Below are 20,892 nucleotides of genomic sequence, written 5' to 3'. Positions count from 1 at the left end.
ACCTATACCTATCCTAGTTTATCAAGAGAGTGAATGTACATGAAATCAATACCTGTTTCCATTGCATATGGAAGAGTTGAGGGGTTTATACTTAGAACTCTTGGTCTGGTATCAGCTAGCGCCAGCACCTAGAAATACATGTACCTTATTAATATTGGTAGGATGAATTGTACACATTTTCCACAGCATTTACAATATTACTCCTAACATAACCCAAAATGTCCAAAACGGCCCAGTGTATCTACACAGCCCTAAAATCCTGTGTGTGTGGTTTTAATGGACTGTACTAAGTGTACCTTCCCAGTAGGGGTGGAGGGGGTTGAGCCCATAAGGGGCAGGGGGATGCTGTTGACCAGGTCTAGAACACCTTGGATCTTCTGGTCTGAGATCTTCACATGGAGCAATGGCAGTTCCCCTGACACTTTGAACCTGTCACACAAACCAATACCTTACCTTTAGACCTTTGGTGATATTTGTAATAATCCCAATTTAAACGTCGAAAACCATTGTGATACTAGTTTAAAAAAGCAATGAAAAGAGGTTTTAATGAATAAATAATTTGACATAAAAATGTGAGGCCACGACCAAAATGTATCTTTGGCCTGAGACGGTGTACCTGGCCATTCTGGCGTCGTTGTCCACCATGCATTTAGCCAGCTGGACGGTGAAGTCCATTGGCTGCAGGATGTGCTGGATGGACGAGCCCTGTAGGCGAGCAGTTTTCCATGTCTCCCCTGGGGAGAGAGATGCAGAGAAATCTGCATGGGTACCAAGACAACTCTGCAACAACGTCATCTCCCAAAGTAGGCAAATGTAGGTACACATACAGTATTATGAAATATAACTAGAAATTATGAATACATTGACACATTTTATAATGATTATGTTTCCATCTTATACTCCTTTTGCCATTTTTAATACTGTGTGTGTGTGTGTGTGAGAGAGAGTGTGTGTGTGCGAGAGGGTGTGTGTGTGCGAGAGGGTGTGTGTGTGCGAGAGGGTGTGTGTGTGAGAGTGTGTGTGTACCTGACTTGCTGTAGAGCACCTGGACACTGCGTAGCTCCAGGGAGTATCTCTCATAGGCTCGGTCCATGATCTCCTCCAGGGAGCAGAAGCTGGGAGACGCTGGCTGCTGGTTACCTTGGTCCACACTGTTTAACTACATACAACGCACATTATGAGACACACATACACGTATACGCACACACTCGCACAACATTGCTAATAAGTTAAGGTTCCTTGACTCACTTGTAAACTACCAAAGTCGATGATCATCAGGTCAGTCTTGGGTTGGTAAAAGCCAGACTTGGGCACTAGCAGGTAGGAAGGCTTGAGGTTGATCCTCAGGTCCAGAATCTTACGGTTCTCAATGATGTGTGACAGGCCTGACAGAACATCAAGGTGATAAGCCCCAGCAGCTGCAGAGCAGTTCGCTCGTTCGGAGTACAGGAAGTCAATTGTGCTTTGAAAAACATCAGAGGATCCCAAACATTGCTCTTTGAAGGCGTACACAAGTGTGTGTTTCTAGGTGTTTGTGCAGAGCTGGAGCTGGGTGCGTACCCGTAGCGGTTTTCTCCTTGATCTCCTCCAGCTTCATGAGGGTAGCGGAAGTCAGCACCTCCAGGTCCACGCCTTTCGCCGTCTTAAAGAACTCCGCCATGCTGTTCACTGTCAACTGACGGGCCGACGTCAAAACACATCCATGACATACATTCAGTACAACATGCAGTCAATTCCTTCCGAACAATATGTTGTATTTGAGCTGTAGTGTATAGTAAATCATAAATATCGACATTACACGCTTTAGATAACCCACTACATTATCCACAACATTACCCACAAAGACTTAGCCTCAAGGGAAAATTATATTGATTATTTAATTAACGGTGAGTCATATGTTTGCTGGCTGGACAATGTCTGTTGGTCTGCGGTTAGATACAGGGGGGGCATGTGTGTGTGTGTGCGTGTACAGCTGTGAGGCGAGAAAGAAGAATAGTTAGGAAATATCAGGTCTCTTTTATGAGTTCTACAGGGTGGGCGAGAGGTCAGCGGGAACAGATGTTCGCATCAGTATCTTTGCGTATGTCCACATGTAAACTACACGGAGCCGCAGCACACATGTGCATATACTGCAGGGTGTACTGTGGGTGTCAGAGTACCGCGTCATAGATGATCTCCACAGGCTGCGAGTGCACACGGAGCAGCTGGTCAGCCGGGTTGTCCTCCGGGTTGAGCTCAAACAGGATGCTGAGCAGGGAGGAGGTGGAGCCTCCCACGGAGGCTATGAGGGAGGGGACCTCCCCTTGCTGCTCCAGGCCAGTCACATACCAGTGCTGCAGCCCCGCCTCCACCCTGAGGGGGAAGAGGAAGAGGGGGAGAGGAAGAGGAAGAGGGGGAGAGAAAGAGGAAGAGGGGAGAGGAAGAGGAAGAGGGGGAGAGGAAGAGGAAGAGGGGGAGAGGAACAGGAAGAGGGAGAGAAGGAGAGGAAGAGGGGGAAAGGAAGAGGGGGAGAGGAAGAGAGGAAGAGGGGGAGAGGAACAGGAAGAGGGGGAGAGGAAGAGGGGGAGAAGTGAGTGAAAAGAATGAGAGCGAGAATGAGTGTGTACTGCGGAGTTGGACACCTGGACATAATGTGTACGTGTGTTTGTCAGGGAGTGAGTCAATTAGTTTACGGGTTTCCAGTCACAAAGTGTGTGTGCATGTGTGTGCAACTTGCACGTGTAACTACCATGCAACTGAGTGGCAACCATCTAATCTTGGTCAAGAGCTATTGCAGGCTAGATACCAAGTGCCATCGCTGTGAGCCAGTACTATGTTACATTAAGGTTCGATGTGCATATTTCCGCTGTTGGGTTACACCCAAATCAGAGCAGGGTTTCTATTTGATGTGCACTGACGAGTTGCTTTATCTGATGGGAGAAGCGCAGTTGTTGGACTATCCACTTGACACAGATAGACAGGTGTTCACGTGGTCCTTTCACAGTGTGCGTGCATGCGAGCGAGAGAGAGACAGGTGGACCTACTTGATAGCCTGTGCCCCGGGCCTCTGAGATATGCTGGTGCTCAGGTCGATCATCTGGACCTTGAGGATCTCTGGAACGTTAGGCTCCTCCCTCAGCGTGATGGACGTCCTGAAGAGCTTGAAGGTGATGATCACTGCCACATACTGGAACACGTACAGAACATCAACACCCACATGATGTGTATGTGTTCCTGTGAGAATGTTAAAACTGTGCACTTCTGATCCTTCATGTGTGTCTCTAAGAATACAAATGTCTGCTAAATGAATGAAACGTAAGGCGTTAGTGTGAGAGTGTGTGTGTGTTTACATGCACCCACCTGCTTAGGTAAGGCCAGGTTGTGTGAACTGCCACTGTATCCGATGGCAGTGTAGAGTTTGGTCTTTTCATCAGCGGTCATCAGCTCATCCAAGCCCGTGCCTGACGGGTGGGAGAGAAGCATCCGGTAAACTTTCAGTCGAAACACGGCTTAACTACCACAATGCATATACATTATTAGAGTGGGTTATAAAGTTAGTTCAACACTGCGTGAGCTAGTATTATGCTGTGCGGCATTTAATACAGTTATCGTCTTTTCCCGCGGCAACTAATGAAAAGACTCCGTGGGTGACAGGTGGGTACAGGAGGGGGACATGAAGGGGGACTCACTCTCCTGCTCCTGGGGGTCCTCCAGCTCCTTCTTCTTGCCCTCCTTTCTGCTGAAGAAGCTGCTGAAGAAGCCCCCCCCGCCCTGCTTCTGCCCCCCCGCCGCCTTCTTGGCCACCACCTTCTGGCCTGACCGGATCACCTGGGGAGCGACGGGTGGAGGGAACGAGGGACCAGTTGAGGTGAGGAGGTGTGGAAGGCGTGGGAAAAGAAGAAAGGCATGTGCAGATGAGTGAAGGGAGAGCGGTAAAACGTACTCTGGAGTTTGTTGTCCTTCATAACGGATCAATATAAACTGAGGTGGGAAAAAAAAGCTGCTTTTCTGTACCAACCTCCATTTGCGCTTGCTGTCTGGCCAAGGTTATGTTGAATACATCCAGCCCTTTCTCCAGGTCCTGTCATGGACAAAACAGGTTGTTTGTTTTTTTTTTACCAAAAAACTGGATCAACTCCTCTCAACTGTGTCTGGAACTGAAGAATGACCTGGATCTGTTTCTCCGCGTCTTCTCTTGGTTTCCCCTGTGTCAGCAGCTTGGCTTTGTAAGCTGCCTTGTAGGCCTTCACGGTCAGCCTGTGCTTGCGGATGTTGGACCACGACCACATCTGGTTGAAGCGTCTGATGTGGACCTCAAGCACGCTGGTCATGCAGTACTTCCACCTGCAACACCGTGAGATGAAACTCTTCAGTCGTACCCTGACTAATGCAGGTCTACTCTTAAGTGGTTTATTTGTTCATTATAACACAGACATTTATTTTGAGATGTTTATTTGGATTTTTGATGCAATTACCAGTGCTTGGCATTTCGGCTCACAGGGACATCTGGCCTAAATTTCCTGTAGGGCCCATTCTTCACCATGCAGTCGATGGACTCTAGAAGGTCTATCATGGTGAGGTACTGGGGAGGTGAAGAACAGACCAGATCAGCGTGAGAAGGACAGGACAGAATCAGGATGATTCATATGAGAATATTCAACATCCTTTCCAAAGTTTCTGGTCATGATTGCTCACCATAAACGTAAATAATTCGGCAGAATAATGTAATGAGATTCATCAATTGTTTCAAGCCTCGTTTATAAAGAGTACTATAAGTACTGTAGTTCCCATCTACACACTGAAGAGGAACTAACAGATAGTGCATGTGTGATAAGCAGTCTGACGGTGAGCTTTCTATAAACAAGAACGCTGGGTTTCTAACCATCAGATGTGTCAGTGAACAGCTGACGACCAAAATGTGATTGTAGGTGAAAATAGCAGATGTTTTGTAAAACAGGCACGTGTAATATGTTGGATAATGCAGCAAGGACAGATGGTGTCTGTGTGTATCACCAAACTTATTTAACGATTCTTGTAGGGACCAAAAGTCCAATCGTAATTGTAAAACAATTTGAACTTGCAGGGACATTTTCTTAGTCCTCACGAGTTCAAGTGCTATTTGTAAGGGGTTTTGGGTGTGGGTTAGAATTGGAGTTGGGATTTAGTGATAGTTTTACGGTTAGGGTTACGAGGGACAGGGTTAAGATTAGGGGTTTGAGATAACAGGCTGTTGGGACTGAATTGTGAGTCCCCACAAGAATGGCAATGAAAACATGTGTGTACCTGGGGTTTGGTCATCTCTATTGCTATGTCCTGCACCTCCAGGTACAGGTTGGCTTTGGGGGACTTGAGCTCGACCTCAGCGTTGGGGTTGATACACATCTTAGCAGAAGCAAAGATGGGTTTGAATACTACAGAGCAACAAAGAGAGAGACACAAAACAAGTGGTGAAAACGGTTTCAGCTCATAAACAGTTACAAGACAGTCATGCAGTATGTCAGGGGATGGAGAGCAACACCTTCACGTCCAGACATATTTGTGTAACATCCATCTCATCAAAAAACTTCCGAAATGCTTGCAACTTGCGTTCATACTATCATCTCTACAACTTTAGGTGAAAAACTATAAGAACATATATAGTTTTGAAACAAAATATGACAGGTATTGTGTGTTTGCTGGTGTGAGTGTATAAGTGTGGCACCAAATGTGGATGTGTTCTTCAAATCCACAGCATTCTGTGTGCGTGCGTGTGTGTGTGTGCATGTGCACACAGTGTGTAGGTGTCACTTGGAGGTGAAGATAAAAGCTGTTAAAAGATAAAAGGTGGAATATCCATGATTTCCTGTTGGAATAGTAGGGTTTCCACCAGCGAGGGGCGAAGGGAAAGCATTACTAGAAAGAGAACAGAGAGCGTCTCTTCCTTTTCACATGCTAATGATGTTAATTGTGTTAAGAGCACTGCACATACTGTATTGGTAGTCTTTGAGCTCCTGCTCTTTGGTGCTGATGCCTGCTTTGAGCTTGTCCTGTAAACACAAAAACAGGTTGAGGTTGAGGACAAAACATCATAGTCACGGTTTCCAGTTGACCCAGTACACTTACCGGCTCACAAAAGATGCTTCCGCTGTTTTTTCAGAAGGGTGAGGTTCAGAATTGTTTCAACAACGTGGGGTATTTATAATTGAAAATTTAATGTGTTGTTTTTTTTGTTGCAGCCACACAATTTTACAGACAAATAATTGTGCATACTGTCAACAAACAAAACACCCAGTTATTCAGAACCAGAAAAAAAATATTTAAGAAGAAAATACGTATGAAACAGATTTGTCTTTTTTGTAATATCATCGTAAACATGGTTCAAGCTAAAGTCTTGGACGTTTTCATTATTGTCACATGGCTGAAGTCTATATTTAAAGTGACTACAAATCCCAGAGAGCTGTTTGTCATTATACAAGCACTCTGTCCCCTCTCCACACACCAGCACAGCCTCCCCAGCTGTCATCCCAGGTGCGTCAGTCTGTCCCTGACAGCAATGTACTGTACCAGTGTTTGGAGACGCTCTTTATTGCATAGCGCCGTATTGAACAGTTACCCAGACAGTCAACAGACACGGGTGTGTGTAAATCCTAATTCTGACGTGCACTGAACAGACACAGTTCCACAAACATTCATTTGTAAAGGCCACCAGCAAGGTGGGTAGAGAGAAGCAACTACCAAGCACCTTTGTACAGGTTACGTGTGTATCCAATACTGAACTGTCTATTGCTGGTCGTACCAGACACCTAGAGTATGGTTAAAACTACAGAAGAGCCACAAAAGACAGGGTTCATCACTGAGTCTGCATGCAGATGTGTGGGTTGGGCATTTAGACCTACTGTAGATGACGTGCATAAGTAAAGTGAGGTGCAATGAGTAATTGAAAGAAGATCATATATAATGAGAAGTAAAATATGCTTGGTGTGTCAACACGTCAGTAGATAACGGGTTTTGCTTAGAAGCAAATGCTTACAGAAGGCTATCTGCTATCTGTGACACTGGCCTGCCTGTGCTGTCCAGTCTTAACAGTAAAAAGAAGTCAAAGTGTGATGCCAATGGCAGTTCTGTTGAAAATGTATATTATATAATGATTCATATGAGTTAGTTGAAGTGGCTAACAGGCTCATAGGCTCTCCGGTTAAAGAGAAAGAGAGGACAGGCACGGAGATTGAGAAAGAGAGAAAGGCCAAAAGAGAAAGACAAATAAGAGAAAGAGAGTGGGTGCTTGTGTTGAGTCAAATCCTCTGGTGCACACATCCCTGGATGCGGCCGAGTGAGCCTATGTTATCTGAAGACCATGGCATATGGTTTGTGTTGACTATTACCATGTCCATGAGCGGAAAAAAACAAGACAAAAAAACAAACATGTGATGCGATAGTCAGCTGTGTGAGCTGCTACTGGAGCATGCAGTCCTGTTGACATACTGGATGCACAGTTGAACCTGATAGCATTTAAACTACTATCAAATAAAAGGTTCAAACATTATGAATAACAATGGTTGTCAGTCAATAGTGCCTTGGAAAGGGACCCAGAACCCCATGGATTCTGGCCAGATCGGACAACATTTTCAGAGAATTCATTTGGACCAGGTTAGTTTGTAACTGCAGAAACAACTCCTGGCATACCTGGGCTTTCTCTGGGTGCTGTTGACACTGAAACACATACACACCTGGAATGTCAACATACACACCCACGTTAATACAAATAATAATGCTATTGTTTTTACTGTGTATGTATGCATATTCATAGTAATAACGCCTTACCACAATACATTAGTATCCAACTCCTTGTTGAAAACAATGAAAACCAATTTCAACACTGTACTGACATTTACCTCATTGGCTAAAATGCTGATGTGAATTTGTGTGAAAAGTCAATCTTATGCTCGAGGTGACACACCTGGGTCACTTGGAGCGTTAAAAGGGGTACGTCAGACCCCTTAGAGTTGAAAAGTCATTGTGGAGGAGTGGGTCATGTTGAGACGAGGCAGACCAGGCATCTGGTTTGTGCCGGTCACATTATCCTATTTCTACTCTAGTCATCACCGAGTCACCATAATGCCTTAAAGCCGAAGGCTACAGTCCGACCAATTATGTGGTACAGCAGAGCTTGGGGGGGAAAAAACCTCCATAAAAGGGTCATCTGTTCTCTGGTGTGTATGTGTGCGAGTGTGTGCGTGTATTAAAGAGATAAAAACTGTATATAAAAAACAAAACAGTAAATGAGTGGATGTTGTCTGTTGTTTGAGTGTTGTGTGTGTGTGTGATGTGTACGTACCCCTCTAGTCTCCACTAGCATCTGGCAACAGCACAGACTATAAACTACAATCTGACACCCGGCCAAGGCCTGATCCATCTATTACCAGGCTGGCACAGCTGAGTCAGGGCACATGGGATTCTGGGAAATCAAATCTGGTCGGAAAGAGTTGAAGGAATCATTTGTTTTCCTGACCCATTTTATCTTACAGTTAGCATCATCCTCTGCACCATTCGACACTATGAAGAAGTGTTCATTCTAAGAAGGCATTTCTTCGGGGGATGGGTTCAGCTCAGTACTAGAGCACTTGGATTCAAATCTCCCCTGTAATTGTGAAAGCAGTCAGTGTAAAAAGTATAACATAAAGGCTAACTACCTGATGAAAAATTAGCAGCTACGTTGTCACCTTACATGCCACTTCAGTGGGGACAATAACATCTTAAAAGCATTAACATGTGGCTGGGTTGTGATGTTCATGACAACAAGCTTCTCTCATGTCCACACCAGCATGTGGAGAGACTAACACAAATATTCATTAAACTTCCTGGATGTGACATTTAACAAGACAAACAAGAGTAGGAAATAATGATCCATGGTTGTGAAAAACAAAATGTCTACAACAGAAGTGTGTATTTCCCCGATGGTCATTTGCATCATAAATTCGTAAATGGGCAAACTAATGACTGTGACACAAGAGCTTGACATTAATATTTGGTGTGGAAATGTCACACACACATTAACAATGCCAGTTGTGTGCTGTGTGAGTTCATAGCTGTGCTAACATGTGGCTGGGGCAGGTATAATGTAGCTGTTGCATCATAGACACGGCAAGACAAGGTTGTATAGCCTGTTCAACCATGCTTGGTTGAACTTCCATTCAGATACTGAGGCTACTAGGGTGACAGCAAATGAAAGAATGGAAAAATAATAATTGAAAAGTGTCTAGAGTACGACCAAGTTGCTTTCTTCAAACCCTGTGTATACTGTTGTCTCTTGGTTGTTTCTTGGGATATCCTATTAATCATGAGGAATCTTCAGAATGGCTTCAATATTGGGATTGCAAGAATGCTGCACATTTATTCAAGAGTGAAAGGTCAAGGTGTTGTAATGTCTTACCACTATCTCTTCCCATGAGTCATTGTAGAAAAGAGGGCTGTTGACATTCCAGTAAGCACACAGACATTCAAGTCGACCCAGCTGGGAAGTAGAAAGACATAGTCATCATAGTAGCATTAGCAACATACAGTAAAATAAAATGCAAAGTAAAAATGTGCATTTATATTAACTGTTTAGCACTACAGGTACAGTCATTGCTACAATAGAAAACACACTTTATGAAAGTCATGAAATATGGGTCATAATGTTAACAAGAATCTCTGTGTCGCATAGTGCAGAAAGACAAACGATGTTACCTTGTAGATAATCTTGGCAGCCTCATTTAGTATGCATGTCTTCCAGTTCTCATCAGCTGTCTACAAAAACAAAGAGAAAAGCACACATTATTTATCAACCTTTAGTGCGTTTTCTTGGTAAATTTGGGTAATTGGTTCATCATTTCTAGTTATTCTGATTCTTTTCAAAAACAGCATGTATGAAAAAGTCATTGAGAGGTTACTAAGAAGTGGTAATGATCACAGTGATTAGATTGTTACACAGTGATTGCTTTGACTGACAATTCCACCAATTTGCCTCCATTTTATCACATCTTTCTATAAAAAAACATGGTGTGACAGTGTGCGCATGTCTTGGAAATGTGTTTGTCTGGTTGTGTTTGAGTGTGTGTTTGTCACACACCTGCAAGCTCAGCTCAGCGAGGGTGACTCCCATGGAGAGCGGATGCTGGGGGTCCGACAGCTGGAACACAGAAATCAAAAAGCCCATCACACACTCCCACCATGCCACTAATGACAGGAAGTCAAATCACAGTATGCCTACCCCCCAGACATTCTAGTTCTTTCTTCTCACCGATGGGAACCAACCTTCTCCTTCATCTGCAATGGGCGTGAACACTGGCAGGTGAAAGGGAACAACATTTGAAATGAAGTGCAGCCAAGGACACTTACATCGTCCTCATATCTGATATGAATACTGGTGATCTTGACTTGCAGGTTCTTGATGACTTGCGTGGCCATCTTCTCAGCAAACGTGTCCTTCTTTTCATCCTGAGGCTTTTCTGAAATGTGCATTAAATAACAATATAGCATAATATACATCAAATGGAAAACATATCAAACTAAAAACTCAGTCTTGATGTGGAATCCATCCACACATTTTGGTTGTTTTTTTCTAATTGAAAGAAACAGAGGTTAGAAGTTTGAGGCAATGTGATAGATACTGCAAGTTTCACCATCAAACAACCACAACACAGGGTGCAACCTACCTGGTTTGTGCTCATGTCGTTTAGACTTCCTAAAGCCTTTTTTATGCTTTTTAATCTTACGTCCTTTACACGATAAACGCAGCAGTAAGGGGGAGAGAATTTAGGTCAGGCCAGCAGTGAAACCACACACATATCACACAGGAAGTAGAAAGGGAAAAGCAAGTATTGACAATAACAGAAGAAAAGGATGTGAAAGTGTTTATTTCAATATTCTATTCTATAAAGTTTTAAAAATCAGAAACAAGCACGTGTGATCAGTTATCTGTAGCAAAGTCTTGAAAGGAAGGTGGTTTGGGGGGGGGGGGGGTATTCCAGTAATAACAACTGCAGCATCATTTTATTTTCCAGCCTTTTTTCTATTAATATCCTAATTCTATAGTCGGCTTTGGTGTAGGTCAAATGTAAGCTAAAACATACATACAAAGATAGCAAGGGTTTTGATGGTGAGACCTTAGTTCAGTCTAATGTTTTCTTGGCCTAAAGGTGATGCTCAATGGCCCAATGCTACAACGATCCTGACTGCTACAATATGGAACCTACCGTGCAGGGGCTCCTTGTACACAACACTCTCCAGGTTAAACAAGAGCTCTCCCGTCTGAGAGTCTGTGTCCAGCGTTAGCACAAGGCAAACAGCAGAAAATACACACATTAAAAATCACCCATTCATCATTTTACATGCCGAATAGCTTGGTTTATTCCCATCGAAGAACAACGATTTTCTTGTCTTGTGCCAATAAGCTGGTTAGACAGGTGGTCTCAAAGGAGATGGGATTTATTTATGCATTTCATCCATTATATAAACACCTTTGGGCAATTAGCACAGGTGGGTCAGTGAGGTAAACATCGTTTTAGAGCAACAGAACAAACTGCCATGTTTCCATCTACCACAAGGCTAGAAAAACCTGACGTGCTGAGGTGACTCAGCAACATTGAATTCCTCCCTGATCAAAGGCATGGGTAAAAAAAAACAGCACCACCACAGGAACTTTTGGTTTTCTTTGACCCTGTCTGCTTCAACAGACTGCCACAGGAGTATGTGTGTCTGGGTGGGCTAGGGGTGGGTGGACACTGCCATATATGGAGATAAAGTGATTCAATACTTGAATGAAGTTGAATAACTAACTACTTCTTCTCTCCAGAATGCATTAAGCATAGCGTTAGAAAAAGGGTGAAGTGGCAGAGGAGCAGAAAAGGATGAAAAGGAAGATTCAGTGTGTTTCAGTGTAAGCCAGTTTCATACTACACATAATCACTTAGGTCAAAAAGAATTATTTATTTTTGTTAACAGTTATTGCCAGGATGAAGCAGTGTGCAAGTCTCTCCAGATACTCCAGGCTCCAGTTTGAAAAAAGTAAAACGACTAAAAAGCCAATGAGTGTGACTATAGCATAAGCATAGTCCTAAATACATTTCAAAAGGCATTTTATTTACTCAAACACTTTTGTCCACGTTGGCACTGAGTCTAGAACGTACACGGAGCGACTCGATCCAGGCCTGGTTGGAGCCACGTCTGTGTGGAGTTCTACGGACGTCACAAGTGGGATTGTGTCCTTACCTCTGCGTGCAGCCATCTGCAGTGCCTCTTCAATGCGCTGCAGCTCCTTCTGCTTGGCCTCTTGCATGTATCGCTCCTCCTTGGCTGCGTCATACTTAATTGCTGTCAAAAATGAATATATGAATAACTAAAACAAGGACACAGTGAAATCAAACAGCACAATACTGCCAATGTGTTTAGAATTGAGGTTTTTCCTCTGGAGAGAAAGTTCGAGAGTCCATGTCCCAAATGTTAAAAAATAATTAGGAAAAAGAGAAGGTAGGTCAGTGAACTTAAATTACATTTTTTTTTTATCCCATGTTTCCCAGAAAGTTAAACTTTTAGAATACACTTTCATCCAAGGGTGACGTACAAAAGTGCAGCCTGTAGTAAGGGGGGATGTGCAAAGTTCTGACAACATGACAGAGGTGAATGCTAAGGAACAACACGTGTATCCTCAAATTAAATATTTTTAGAGATCCATTTATAAAACAAGATTAGCATTTTCCTTATACTTGGCACAATGTGCTGGTAGTCGTACTAAAAGTAGTTAGCGTGGCATATGCTATGAGCAAGTGTGTTCATGTGTATGAGAGGTTGGGACCATCTGCTCCTGGGTCTGGTTGATAATTAAGTCATGGATGAGTCCAGCTCCAGTTTGGTGTAGCGTGATACAGACATTGACATGTCCAACATGTCCCTCTATATGAATGAACACACAGTTCATTGAATAGGTTCCAGAACTGAGACAAACTGTTCTCATTCTTGGACAGTGATTCAGGACTATCCATGTGAGTGATTGTCTGTTCTCCACAGAAGCAGCAGGCATGTACAACAGTTTGTTTGTACTGTATGAATTCAATGCACAAAGCTGTTGTTATTATTGGTAATATGACTACAATTACAGGAGAGTATATCTCTGAAATAGTCATGAAATAACCTACCATACTCACATACTAAAGGCAACATGTAACTAAAGATCGCAGAATATCTATAAAGTTTTTGTTGAAATCAGCCAATTTGTATGAATACACAATTTTGTGTTTTAGTAGTTTTAAGTTGGAATGTATGTTGACATTTCCTGAGTTTTTATCTTAAGCCAGCAGAGTGAGGATCAATATTTAACCTCACTGGATGGAAGACTCAGAGAAACACCTGTGCTGCTAGGCAACCACAGGGTAAATCAACCTTATGAATAATCCACCGATCACCCAACATGAATACAGCCCAGCCATACCCTCATTTTACTTTCAAATACCTCTCATATTCCCAGACTAGATGCACAAAAATGGATCTCAGGGCACAGGATCCTGAGGTAAACGTCTATTTGAACAGACATGGCAAACCTACACCCGATACAGAAGACATGCTAGAGAATCAACCATCCTACCAAGAAACTACACCCAGAACTATACTACTGACCATTGGCCAATCAGAAGGCTGAAATGGGTAAACAGAGAAAGATCAGCTTGATTAGCCTCCGTCCACCAACATAGACCCAGACACTTGAGCGATCTTACCATTGTGAACACTGGTTAGCACCTGTGTCTCAGCTGTAATACACAGACAGCACAGCTGAACATTTCCCTACCTGGCTGGATTCTAGTAAGAAGGTCTAACTACTGTATCAATGATGTATCCCATGTGGTGGACGGTATTGCATTGAGAAGTGGTCTACAGAAAAAACAGGCCTCTATTGGCTATTTCGCCAATGAATGAGGAAGATCTTTTCACAGACTTCTGATATTTAAGGGGAGGTAATACAATTCTGATAATAAAGGGAGGGATAAGGGTATGATAATTATTTAGGAAATAGTCCAGTGAGGATCACTTACTTGCTCCAGGAACCACAAGCAGATACAGACCATCTAAAGTTGCAACCACTGCATCATTGTACAGATTCTTCCAAGGTATCTTCAATGTAAGCTTTCCTAGATGAAGAAAGATACCACTGTTATATCAACAGGAAGCTTAAAAAAGTAAATAGATAATATAAAGTAAAATATTAAATAATATAAAGTCTGAATATATTTGCTACACTGGCTCTTTAAGTTAGTCTTGTAGTTATTGTAGTCATTTAGCTATTTTTGTTCCTCTGTGGGATTAAATTACACCAAGAATATCTTCCAGGCATTGAATGTTCTCCATTATAAAGACCATTCAATACCAACAACACAATCGTGAGTTACGGATAACATAACTCAACCAAGGCCAATGCTAAACACACCCTTCAAATGTCACAAATGTGTATAAATTAAATTCAACATTCCACCAATTTATTCATAGTCTTCGATATTTAATGAGATACATTAATTAAGTGTACAACACAAAAAAGTGAAAGAATCTGATTACTTTCTGGAGGCATTAACTAATTAACAAAGTAATACAATGTGTCTGAATTCCCCTCCTAAAAGAGGGGAATCCTAAAAGAACAAAACAAACACAAATGACTTGTATGCAGTGCATTGTCACTGGATCCAAGGATGTCAAGATTCAAATGCACATTACCCCTGCCTCTAAATAAAAACCTGATAAAGTGGAACAGAGGCTAGTTGCCATGTCAACAGAGCCCCACTCTGGCCCAGACATTGTGGTGCAGACTTCAGTCTTGTAGATCTTAGCCCATTAGCCTAACATCCAGAGTTCCTCAGCAACCCCCAGCACATTCACTTCCCTAACGACAGACACCTGGGCCACACTGTGAACTGGAGGTACTGGAGCAGTGTCGCTTTTAGAGGGACAAATTTAAGACGGGACTAAAAGTGAAACTCTGTTGTCTTTTAGAGAACACATTAAGTTTCTATCAACTGTCTATTTGGTTTGTGTATCTAACTCCAGTCTTTTATGTAAAAATCAGTCCTTGTCTATTTACACAGCTTTAATACCTAATTAAAACTTAATAATTACACTTTGCAGAAAATCAATAGATTGTCATGATTACAATGGACTTGAAGCCATTCTAAGCTAAACTAATTTCAGTAAGAGAAACTGTTTCATGTACTGTATGAAGCTGGCCAAGCTCTGATCTATGCTGGCTAATAGTTGAGATCATTTTTAAACAAAAAATGTTAAGGTAATACGATATGCAAGAAGTAATATTAAAGGTCCCATGACATGCCCTAGCCTGCCTTTGGTCCCGCGATGGCTAGAAATGTTGATAGGTGTAAACTAACCCCTGGGTATTCTTCTCCGCTTTGAGAAAATGAAAGCTCTTGGTTTTGAAAATCTTCTCCTTATGTCGTCATAAGAGGGAAGGTTACCTCCCCCTTTTCAGCTTTGCCCACACAGAAAATTTGGCCCACCAATGAGAAAATGAGCTACGACCGTGCGAGCACGATATTGTTTTTTTCCTCGAGACATCATGGCTTTCTTCCTTTCACCCTTTCTTCCTCATAGCATTTAAAGCTACAGACACATAAACGGCACGTCCTGAAGAAAGCTCATTGTGGGACTGCTCATCGTGGCTGTAATTCTGCACCAAGGCTGAATTTCGGGAAAGAGACTTCAGATACAGTATTAGGGAACCACTAAGGCTTATATAAAAGCATCCAAAAACAGCATGTCATGGGATCTTTAAAGGAGTGACGCATCATTGGTTGAAAAACACCACCTTTTCGATTCAGACTCATCTTTTATTAACACCAATCCACTTCAAAAGAACCTTGAGTTCCAAAGTGCATTAGTGGGAGCAAGCTTCCTCACAGAGCTGCCTGCTTAGTTCATTCAATCTACTGAGTGGACTTTCTGAATAATAGTAAAAAGACCAGTGTTTATAGGGTTTCACTTGTGCTTTCAATGTTGTCTACTCATTTACACAGATCCTAATAAAAATGTATCTAGCAAAACTTTAACAGTTTTATTTATTGCTTTATGCTTTTTTAAATGTGTGAGCATAATTTTCAGACCAAACTTGTCACAAGACACAAACTTTGACGCACACCACTTTTGTCACCGCACACAGTCAAAAGGGTAGTTTGCTGGTAGTATCTCAGGATAACAGATACAGACTAGCTTGTTAGTGAGTAGCTGGAGTTAGATCAGATCATTGAGAGACCAATTCCCCTACAGCATTGATACAGTGATTAGACACTTCGCTGCACAATTGTGCAAGCTTTATATAGCCCTCTGACACTGTCACAAGGGCCGTTGTAGCAAATCATTCATGATTGTCAGTATGCTGATACCAGGCTCAGGTTTTTATAGTAATAATTATAATAATGTATTCGCTGAGCAGATGCTTTTATCTTAAGCGATATACAGGGCCCCAGGGATTCAAACCTACAACCTCTTGAGTCTTTGACACTGAGCTGTATCCATCCTGGGTATTAAGAGGTTAATGAGGTATCAGCATTTATTTTGTCAATTAATCAATGGAGATGTTAAAGCACTGCACGGATACTCACCAACCTGCCCTGCCTTCACTTTGAATGGAACATCAAACTCACTCTGTAACATAAATAACACCATGGAGTTAAACCAGTCATGTTAGATTTAGTAGACTGCTTAGTGTGCTCTCAATATCTGATGGGACATTTCTAAAAAGGAACAGTAACATAGAGTGTGATGGGTAACAAGACCTATCTGAAATTGTCATTTTAGTGCTTGAGCCCAGTTCCACAGACAGTTTGTGTTTAATCACACATCCTCTGACTTAACACTGGGTTTCAGCACTAGCTTGGGTTTAACAGTGTCTGAGCTGAGAGTTAATCAAGTCTATCTTTCATATGCTCTTGCGTTTTTTTAATTGTGTGTTTTGTATTGAATATTGCCAAAACATACATGACTTGGTCTTATTGTGACACCTCCTAACACTGGGCTTTAACAGTGAGGGACCTATAGGCTGACTGTTGAAGTGGGTTACCATTCTGTTCTCTACACTTAATTAGCTTTGATCAACAACTGATGCTACAATACCAATACTTACCAAAGCATTTTCCTTTACTTTCAGATTTTCAAGAACAACATTTCCTAAGAAAAGAAAATAGGATTAGTGGTTTGTATTTTATTGGCAATTGATGTCCAGTAGGAAGTAGCTCCTTGTTGTTATTCTGCACGGCAAAGTGAGAAATTAGCAACAAAGTGTCAAGTCTGGCTCCGGTTTCTTCCATTTCTGCAAAGGTCATTCTCACTTGCTTGTTAGAAAGCATAGTGGAACCAGTACTACTGTACCCGGAACAAGGCAAAATGCAGTGATTCACTTCCTGATCTGAAGTGTGTCAATCTAGTGAGGATTATTATTATTATTATTTTTTCAAAGTGCTAAACCATTCAAGTGTTATTTTAAAACAATTCTATGTTGTCACTCAACAAAATTAAAACGGTTGTTTTGCTTATGGTCTCAAAGCAGCAATCACTGTGACCCCTCGTATTGCACTTTGGGAATTTAACATGTTAGAATCTTTTGTATGAAAATACAGTGCTGCTTGTAAGGCTTCGTGGGTAACCACAACACGATTGCTAACCTGAAACATAATATAGACACAAAGCAAAGTATGTATGTTGACTATGACAACATATCTAGCCTAAGATATACGAGTCAAGAAGCTGTGCAGGAAGAATTCTTGGCCTAGAATGTCTAAGCAGACATTCTAGGCCTAAATGGGATCCACATGACAAACAGGTTTATAATCTGGTTTATCTACCTAAAAAAGATCAGTTTTATGTTATGTAGAAAATGTATGTGCTTCACTGAACCTTTGTGTTGCAGCAGAATGACATGCCCTTGAGAATATGATCAAGTTTACAAAGAGCAAGTAACTGGAGCTCCTAATGTGTGTCATAGGTGTGGCAGTTGTAGTGCCAAGCAAAGTAAAAGTTAATGTGAGCTTCCTCCTATAGTAAACATAGCAAAACCTATCAAAAGCCTGGACACTTTTTCCTAACTCACACTGAGTCTATTAAATAAGCCGGACAAAAGGAGGGGATATACATCCATTGGTGGCTATGGTGACACCAGGGAAAGGAGAATGGCATCATTAACTATTCTCAGTTTTTGAATGGCATGCATGACCTGACCATGACCTGGCAGTCCGGTCAGACCTGCGTTGGTGAAGACAAGTTAGATATTACATGAATTAAATAATAGGGCACAAAATAATATCAAATAGGTAAAATGACCAGACTGATCAGGCAAACAGGCCAATGTTTACACAGGTTGCAGTGCCATGGGAAACCATGCACCGCCACTCGAGCATTCGTGACACAACAACATCATTTAGTTATTGGGAATATTTATTTATAAACTTAAATTTACAGTCACCTTATACATCACAAGAAACCATATCGATAATGGCAATGTGAACATGATTAGGCACAGGGCTGACTTGCTATAACGTTAGCTGATAATATTTACACTGGCTAGCTAGAAAGGCTAGCTGTACGTGCACAATTTCCTCAGAAGGCTTACCTCCCCAAATGCCTATCTTGAGCTGAGACTTGTCCAGGTTTTCCACATAGTCTCCGATAAACTTGTTCAGTAAGTCACTGACCAGAGATTCAAAAACCATTGTTGCTTTTGCGGAACAACATGCAAGTATGCACTACCTATGTAGGCTACTACGTTACCAAGACTCGTGATCTCGATTAGCGGTGGATAGATGACAGCTCTGAAATTGAAAACGATTCGTCGGACAATCGACTACCACTGAGCTCTGCTAGTGATGTCTGTGGTTGCACACTTGAGCGGCCAAAGCAAAAGCAAATGTATTTTGTAAAATGTAACTCTTAGCATGCGTGGTCACGGAGAATTATTCATTTGTTTTAGGTATGTAAGAACATTATTCTACCTTGAATATTATATAACAGTTTGTAAAAGACTGAAATCTTTATTCTCATAATGCTTTGCTTGAATTAGAGTGTGTTGTCCTTATATCCTCATATTTTATGTCCTTAATGATGGCCACCATTTACAATAATTTGCACTGACTGATCATGCATCAAAAGCCCTTGCCCTAAAGGTGTATTGCATGTCTTAATATAACAGCCATATTTCTTACAAGGAAAACACTTGGACATGTTTTAATATAATTTGAGTAGTACAAAAAGTATGTTAGAACACATTCTTTCAAATAGACTTGCTCAATACACTATTAAGCAAAATCTCACAGTCCCCCAAAATATAGTCTCTTTTCATTGTCGACATCTTATTCACCACTTTAAATCGCAGAGACCTAACACTGATTTCTCCTGCACAAATGCCATCAAAGAAGAAGTCCTCATTAAAAATGGGATTACGACTTTTCTTGATGACTGTGCTTCTTTGCTTCTGGACCTTTCCTGGCAACAGACAGACACTAATATTACAGTTGATGCTCTTAGGGTCCACAGACATACTATACAGTCCCTCTGCACTGATAAGCCTCACTCTAAGTCTCTGGTTGTCTGAACAGTACTCAGCCGAGAGTCGTAAGGTACCTTCCCTACCTACTGGAATCAGACACTCTTTCAGCACTCTCTCTCTGTACATCACCAAGTCCATAGGGAAGATGGCGGGAGGGGCCAAGCTGAAGGTATTGGGCAAGGTCTCCACCAAGCCCTCTGAAGCCCTCCTGACAATATTGGGGCTATTGTCTGTGGAGCTACACTCATCTGTGGAAAGAGAATTGTTCCTGGAGAGTACAGCTTTTTTTGCTGCCCTAGACAGCAGCCTCTCATGACTCAGGGCCTTGAGGAGGCAGGATTTGGCCAGAGGTCTTGCCAGTAGAGGGGAACTGAAGGGGGATGAGTCAGTGGAGGAGGTGGTGTCACTGTCCAAAGTGCTCTGCCTGTGCAATGCTACCACTCGGGGGGAAAGTCTGGAGGTAATTTTGTTGAGACTGTATGAGGCAGTGTGGGCGGATCTGGAGTAAGTGCTTGATCTACCTCGGACTGCTACTAATGGGATTCCGCATGAGTTGGGGTCACTGTGGAACAGTGACTCCTTTCTTCTGGTGTGGGGGCTTTCCAGTAAGGTGCAGAAGCCATAGGAGGTCTGAGCTTTGGCAAGGTGAGGAAGAGAAAGTGCAGCTTGACTCTGGGGGTCTGCGTTGGTGCTGTCCTCGTCACTGAAGCCATCATAAGATGCCTCATCCACATTTTCCACTTGAATTATGTGAGTGTTCATCATTTCTCTTGCTGGTGCCTCCTGCTCAAGGCCGTCAGTCTCAGGTGAAGAACCTTTCACTACAGGAACATGCTTACTCCAATCCACTGTCTTCAGCTCTTGTTGAGATGTAATCTTAGGTGGGATGCAGAACTCAGGAATGGTGTTTGGAGTGATGATATTAGGACATAATGAGATCTTTTTCCTCTTCTTTGGGTCAGTTTTCTCACCAAACATGTCTGCAAGTCTGAAGCTGTATTCTGTTGCAGGAAATGCAAGGCTGTTCTTCTCCACTGACACACGGATCTGCTCCAACACCCACATGGGCTCAGAGTCAGCTACTGCTCTGTCAATAGAAGAGGATAATTGTGTCATATATTAGAGCATTTACATCAGACAGATACTGTATCTCAGTCAGACCTATGTGAACTCTGAGATTTGTACATGTATGTTTGTCATTTTTAAAGGGATGCCCAAGTAGAAAACAATATTTAGAAGTTAAAAAGCATTTTAAAAAGTTACGTATCATGTAAATTACCTTAGATATGAGAGGAAGATCAGGAAAACTGGTCAGAGATGCGTTGCTTTGGTATTAGCAGCTGCTTTATCAGTCTTAGAGGTGGTGC

The 20,892-nt window shown here is 42.2% G+C and overlaps 2 protein-coding genes across 3 annotated transcripts in view; both read right to left on the bottom strand.

Annotated features, from left to right (window-relative positions):
• The window catches only part of vps13c (vacuolar protein sorting 13 homolog C), a 47,492-nt gene extending 28,756 nt beyond the window's left edge, over positions 1-18,736 (bottom strand). The window contains exons 1-26 of one of the 2 annotated variants that reach the window (XM_067249604.1): positions 18,593-18,736; positions 17,111-17,154; positions 16,590-16,632; positions 14,022-14,117; positions 12,208-12,309; positions 11,193-11,255; positions 10,653-10,715; positions 10,336-10,445; positions 10,067-10,126; positions 9,685-9,744; positions 9,389-9,469; positions 5,948-6,005; positions 5,263-5,390; positions 4,455-4,561; positions 4,149-4,323; positions 3,998-4,060; positions 3,669-3,807; positions 3,340-3,440; positions 3,024-3,166; positions 2,160-2,352; positions 1,561-1,675; positions 1,249-1,385; positions 1,027-1,159; positions 617-734; positions 297-429; positions 53-128 (exon numbers count right to left, since the gene is read on the bottom strand). In XM_067249604.1, the coding sequence (XP_067105705.1) occupies positions 53-128; positions 297-429; positions 617-734; positions 1,027-1,159; positions 1,249-1,385; positions 1,561-1,675; positions 2,160-2,352; positions 3,024-3,166; positions 3,340-3,440; positions 3,669-3,807; positions 3,998-4,060; positions 4,149-4,323; positions 4,455-4,561; positions 5,263-5,390; positions 5,948-6,005; positions 9,389-9,469; positions 9,685-9,744; positions 10,067-10,126; positions 10,336-10,445; positions 10,653-10,715; positions 11,193-11,255; positions 12,208-12,309; positions 14,022-14,117; positions 16,590-16,632; positions 17,111-17,154; positions 18,593-18,692 (2,641 nt within the window). In that variant the 5' untranslated portion in view covers positions 18,693-18,736. Of the gene's footprint in view, positions 1-52; positions 129-296; positions 430-616; positions 735-1,026; positions 1,160-1,248; positions 1,386-1,560; positions 1,676-2,159; positions 2,353-3,023; positions 3,167-3,339; positions 3,441-3,668; positions 3,808-3,997; positions 4,061-4,148; positions 4,324-4,454; positions 4,562-5,262; positions 5,391-5,947; positions 6,006-9,388; positions 9,470-9,684; positions 9,745-10,066; positions 10,127-10,335; positions 10,446-10,652; positions 10,716-11,192; positions 11,256-12,207; positions 12,310-13,706; positions 13,740-14,021; positions 14,118-16,589; positions 16,633-17,110; positions 17,155-18,592 lie in introns of both variants that reach the window. The other variant, XM_067249603.1, reaches the window with a different exon arrangement.
• A 513-nt stretch (positions 18,737-19,249) lies between these two features.
• On the bottom strand, positions 19,250-20,590 carry LOC136955821 (C2 calcium-dependent domain-containing protein 4C-like). The gene has a single exon (XM_067249564.1). The coding sequence runs from the start codon at positions 20,588-20,590 to the stop codon at positions 19,250-19,252; it is 1,341 nt and encodes a 446-aa protein (XP_067105665.1).
• Positions 20,591-20,892: the final 302 nt, after the last annotated feature.

The sequence above is a fragment of the Osmerus mordax genome, chromosome 13 (assembly GCF_038355195.1).
Source record: "Osmerus mordax isolate fOsmMor3 chromosome 13, fOsmMor3.pri, whole genome shotgun sequence".
Classification (NCBI taxonomy): Eukaryota; Metazoa; Chordata; class Actinopteri; order Osmeriformes; family Osmeridae; genus Osmerus; species Osmerus mordax.
The sequence above is the reverse complement of the archived record's forward strand: the minus strand, read 5'-3'. Positions and strand labels throughout refer to the sequence as shown.

Coding starts and splice junctions, on each gene's coding strand:
- LOC136955821 (XM_067249564.1), bottom strand. CDS start 20,590: ATGTGGGTGTTGGAGCAGATCCGTGTGTCAGTGGAGAAGAACAGCCTT.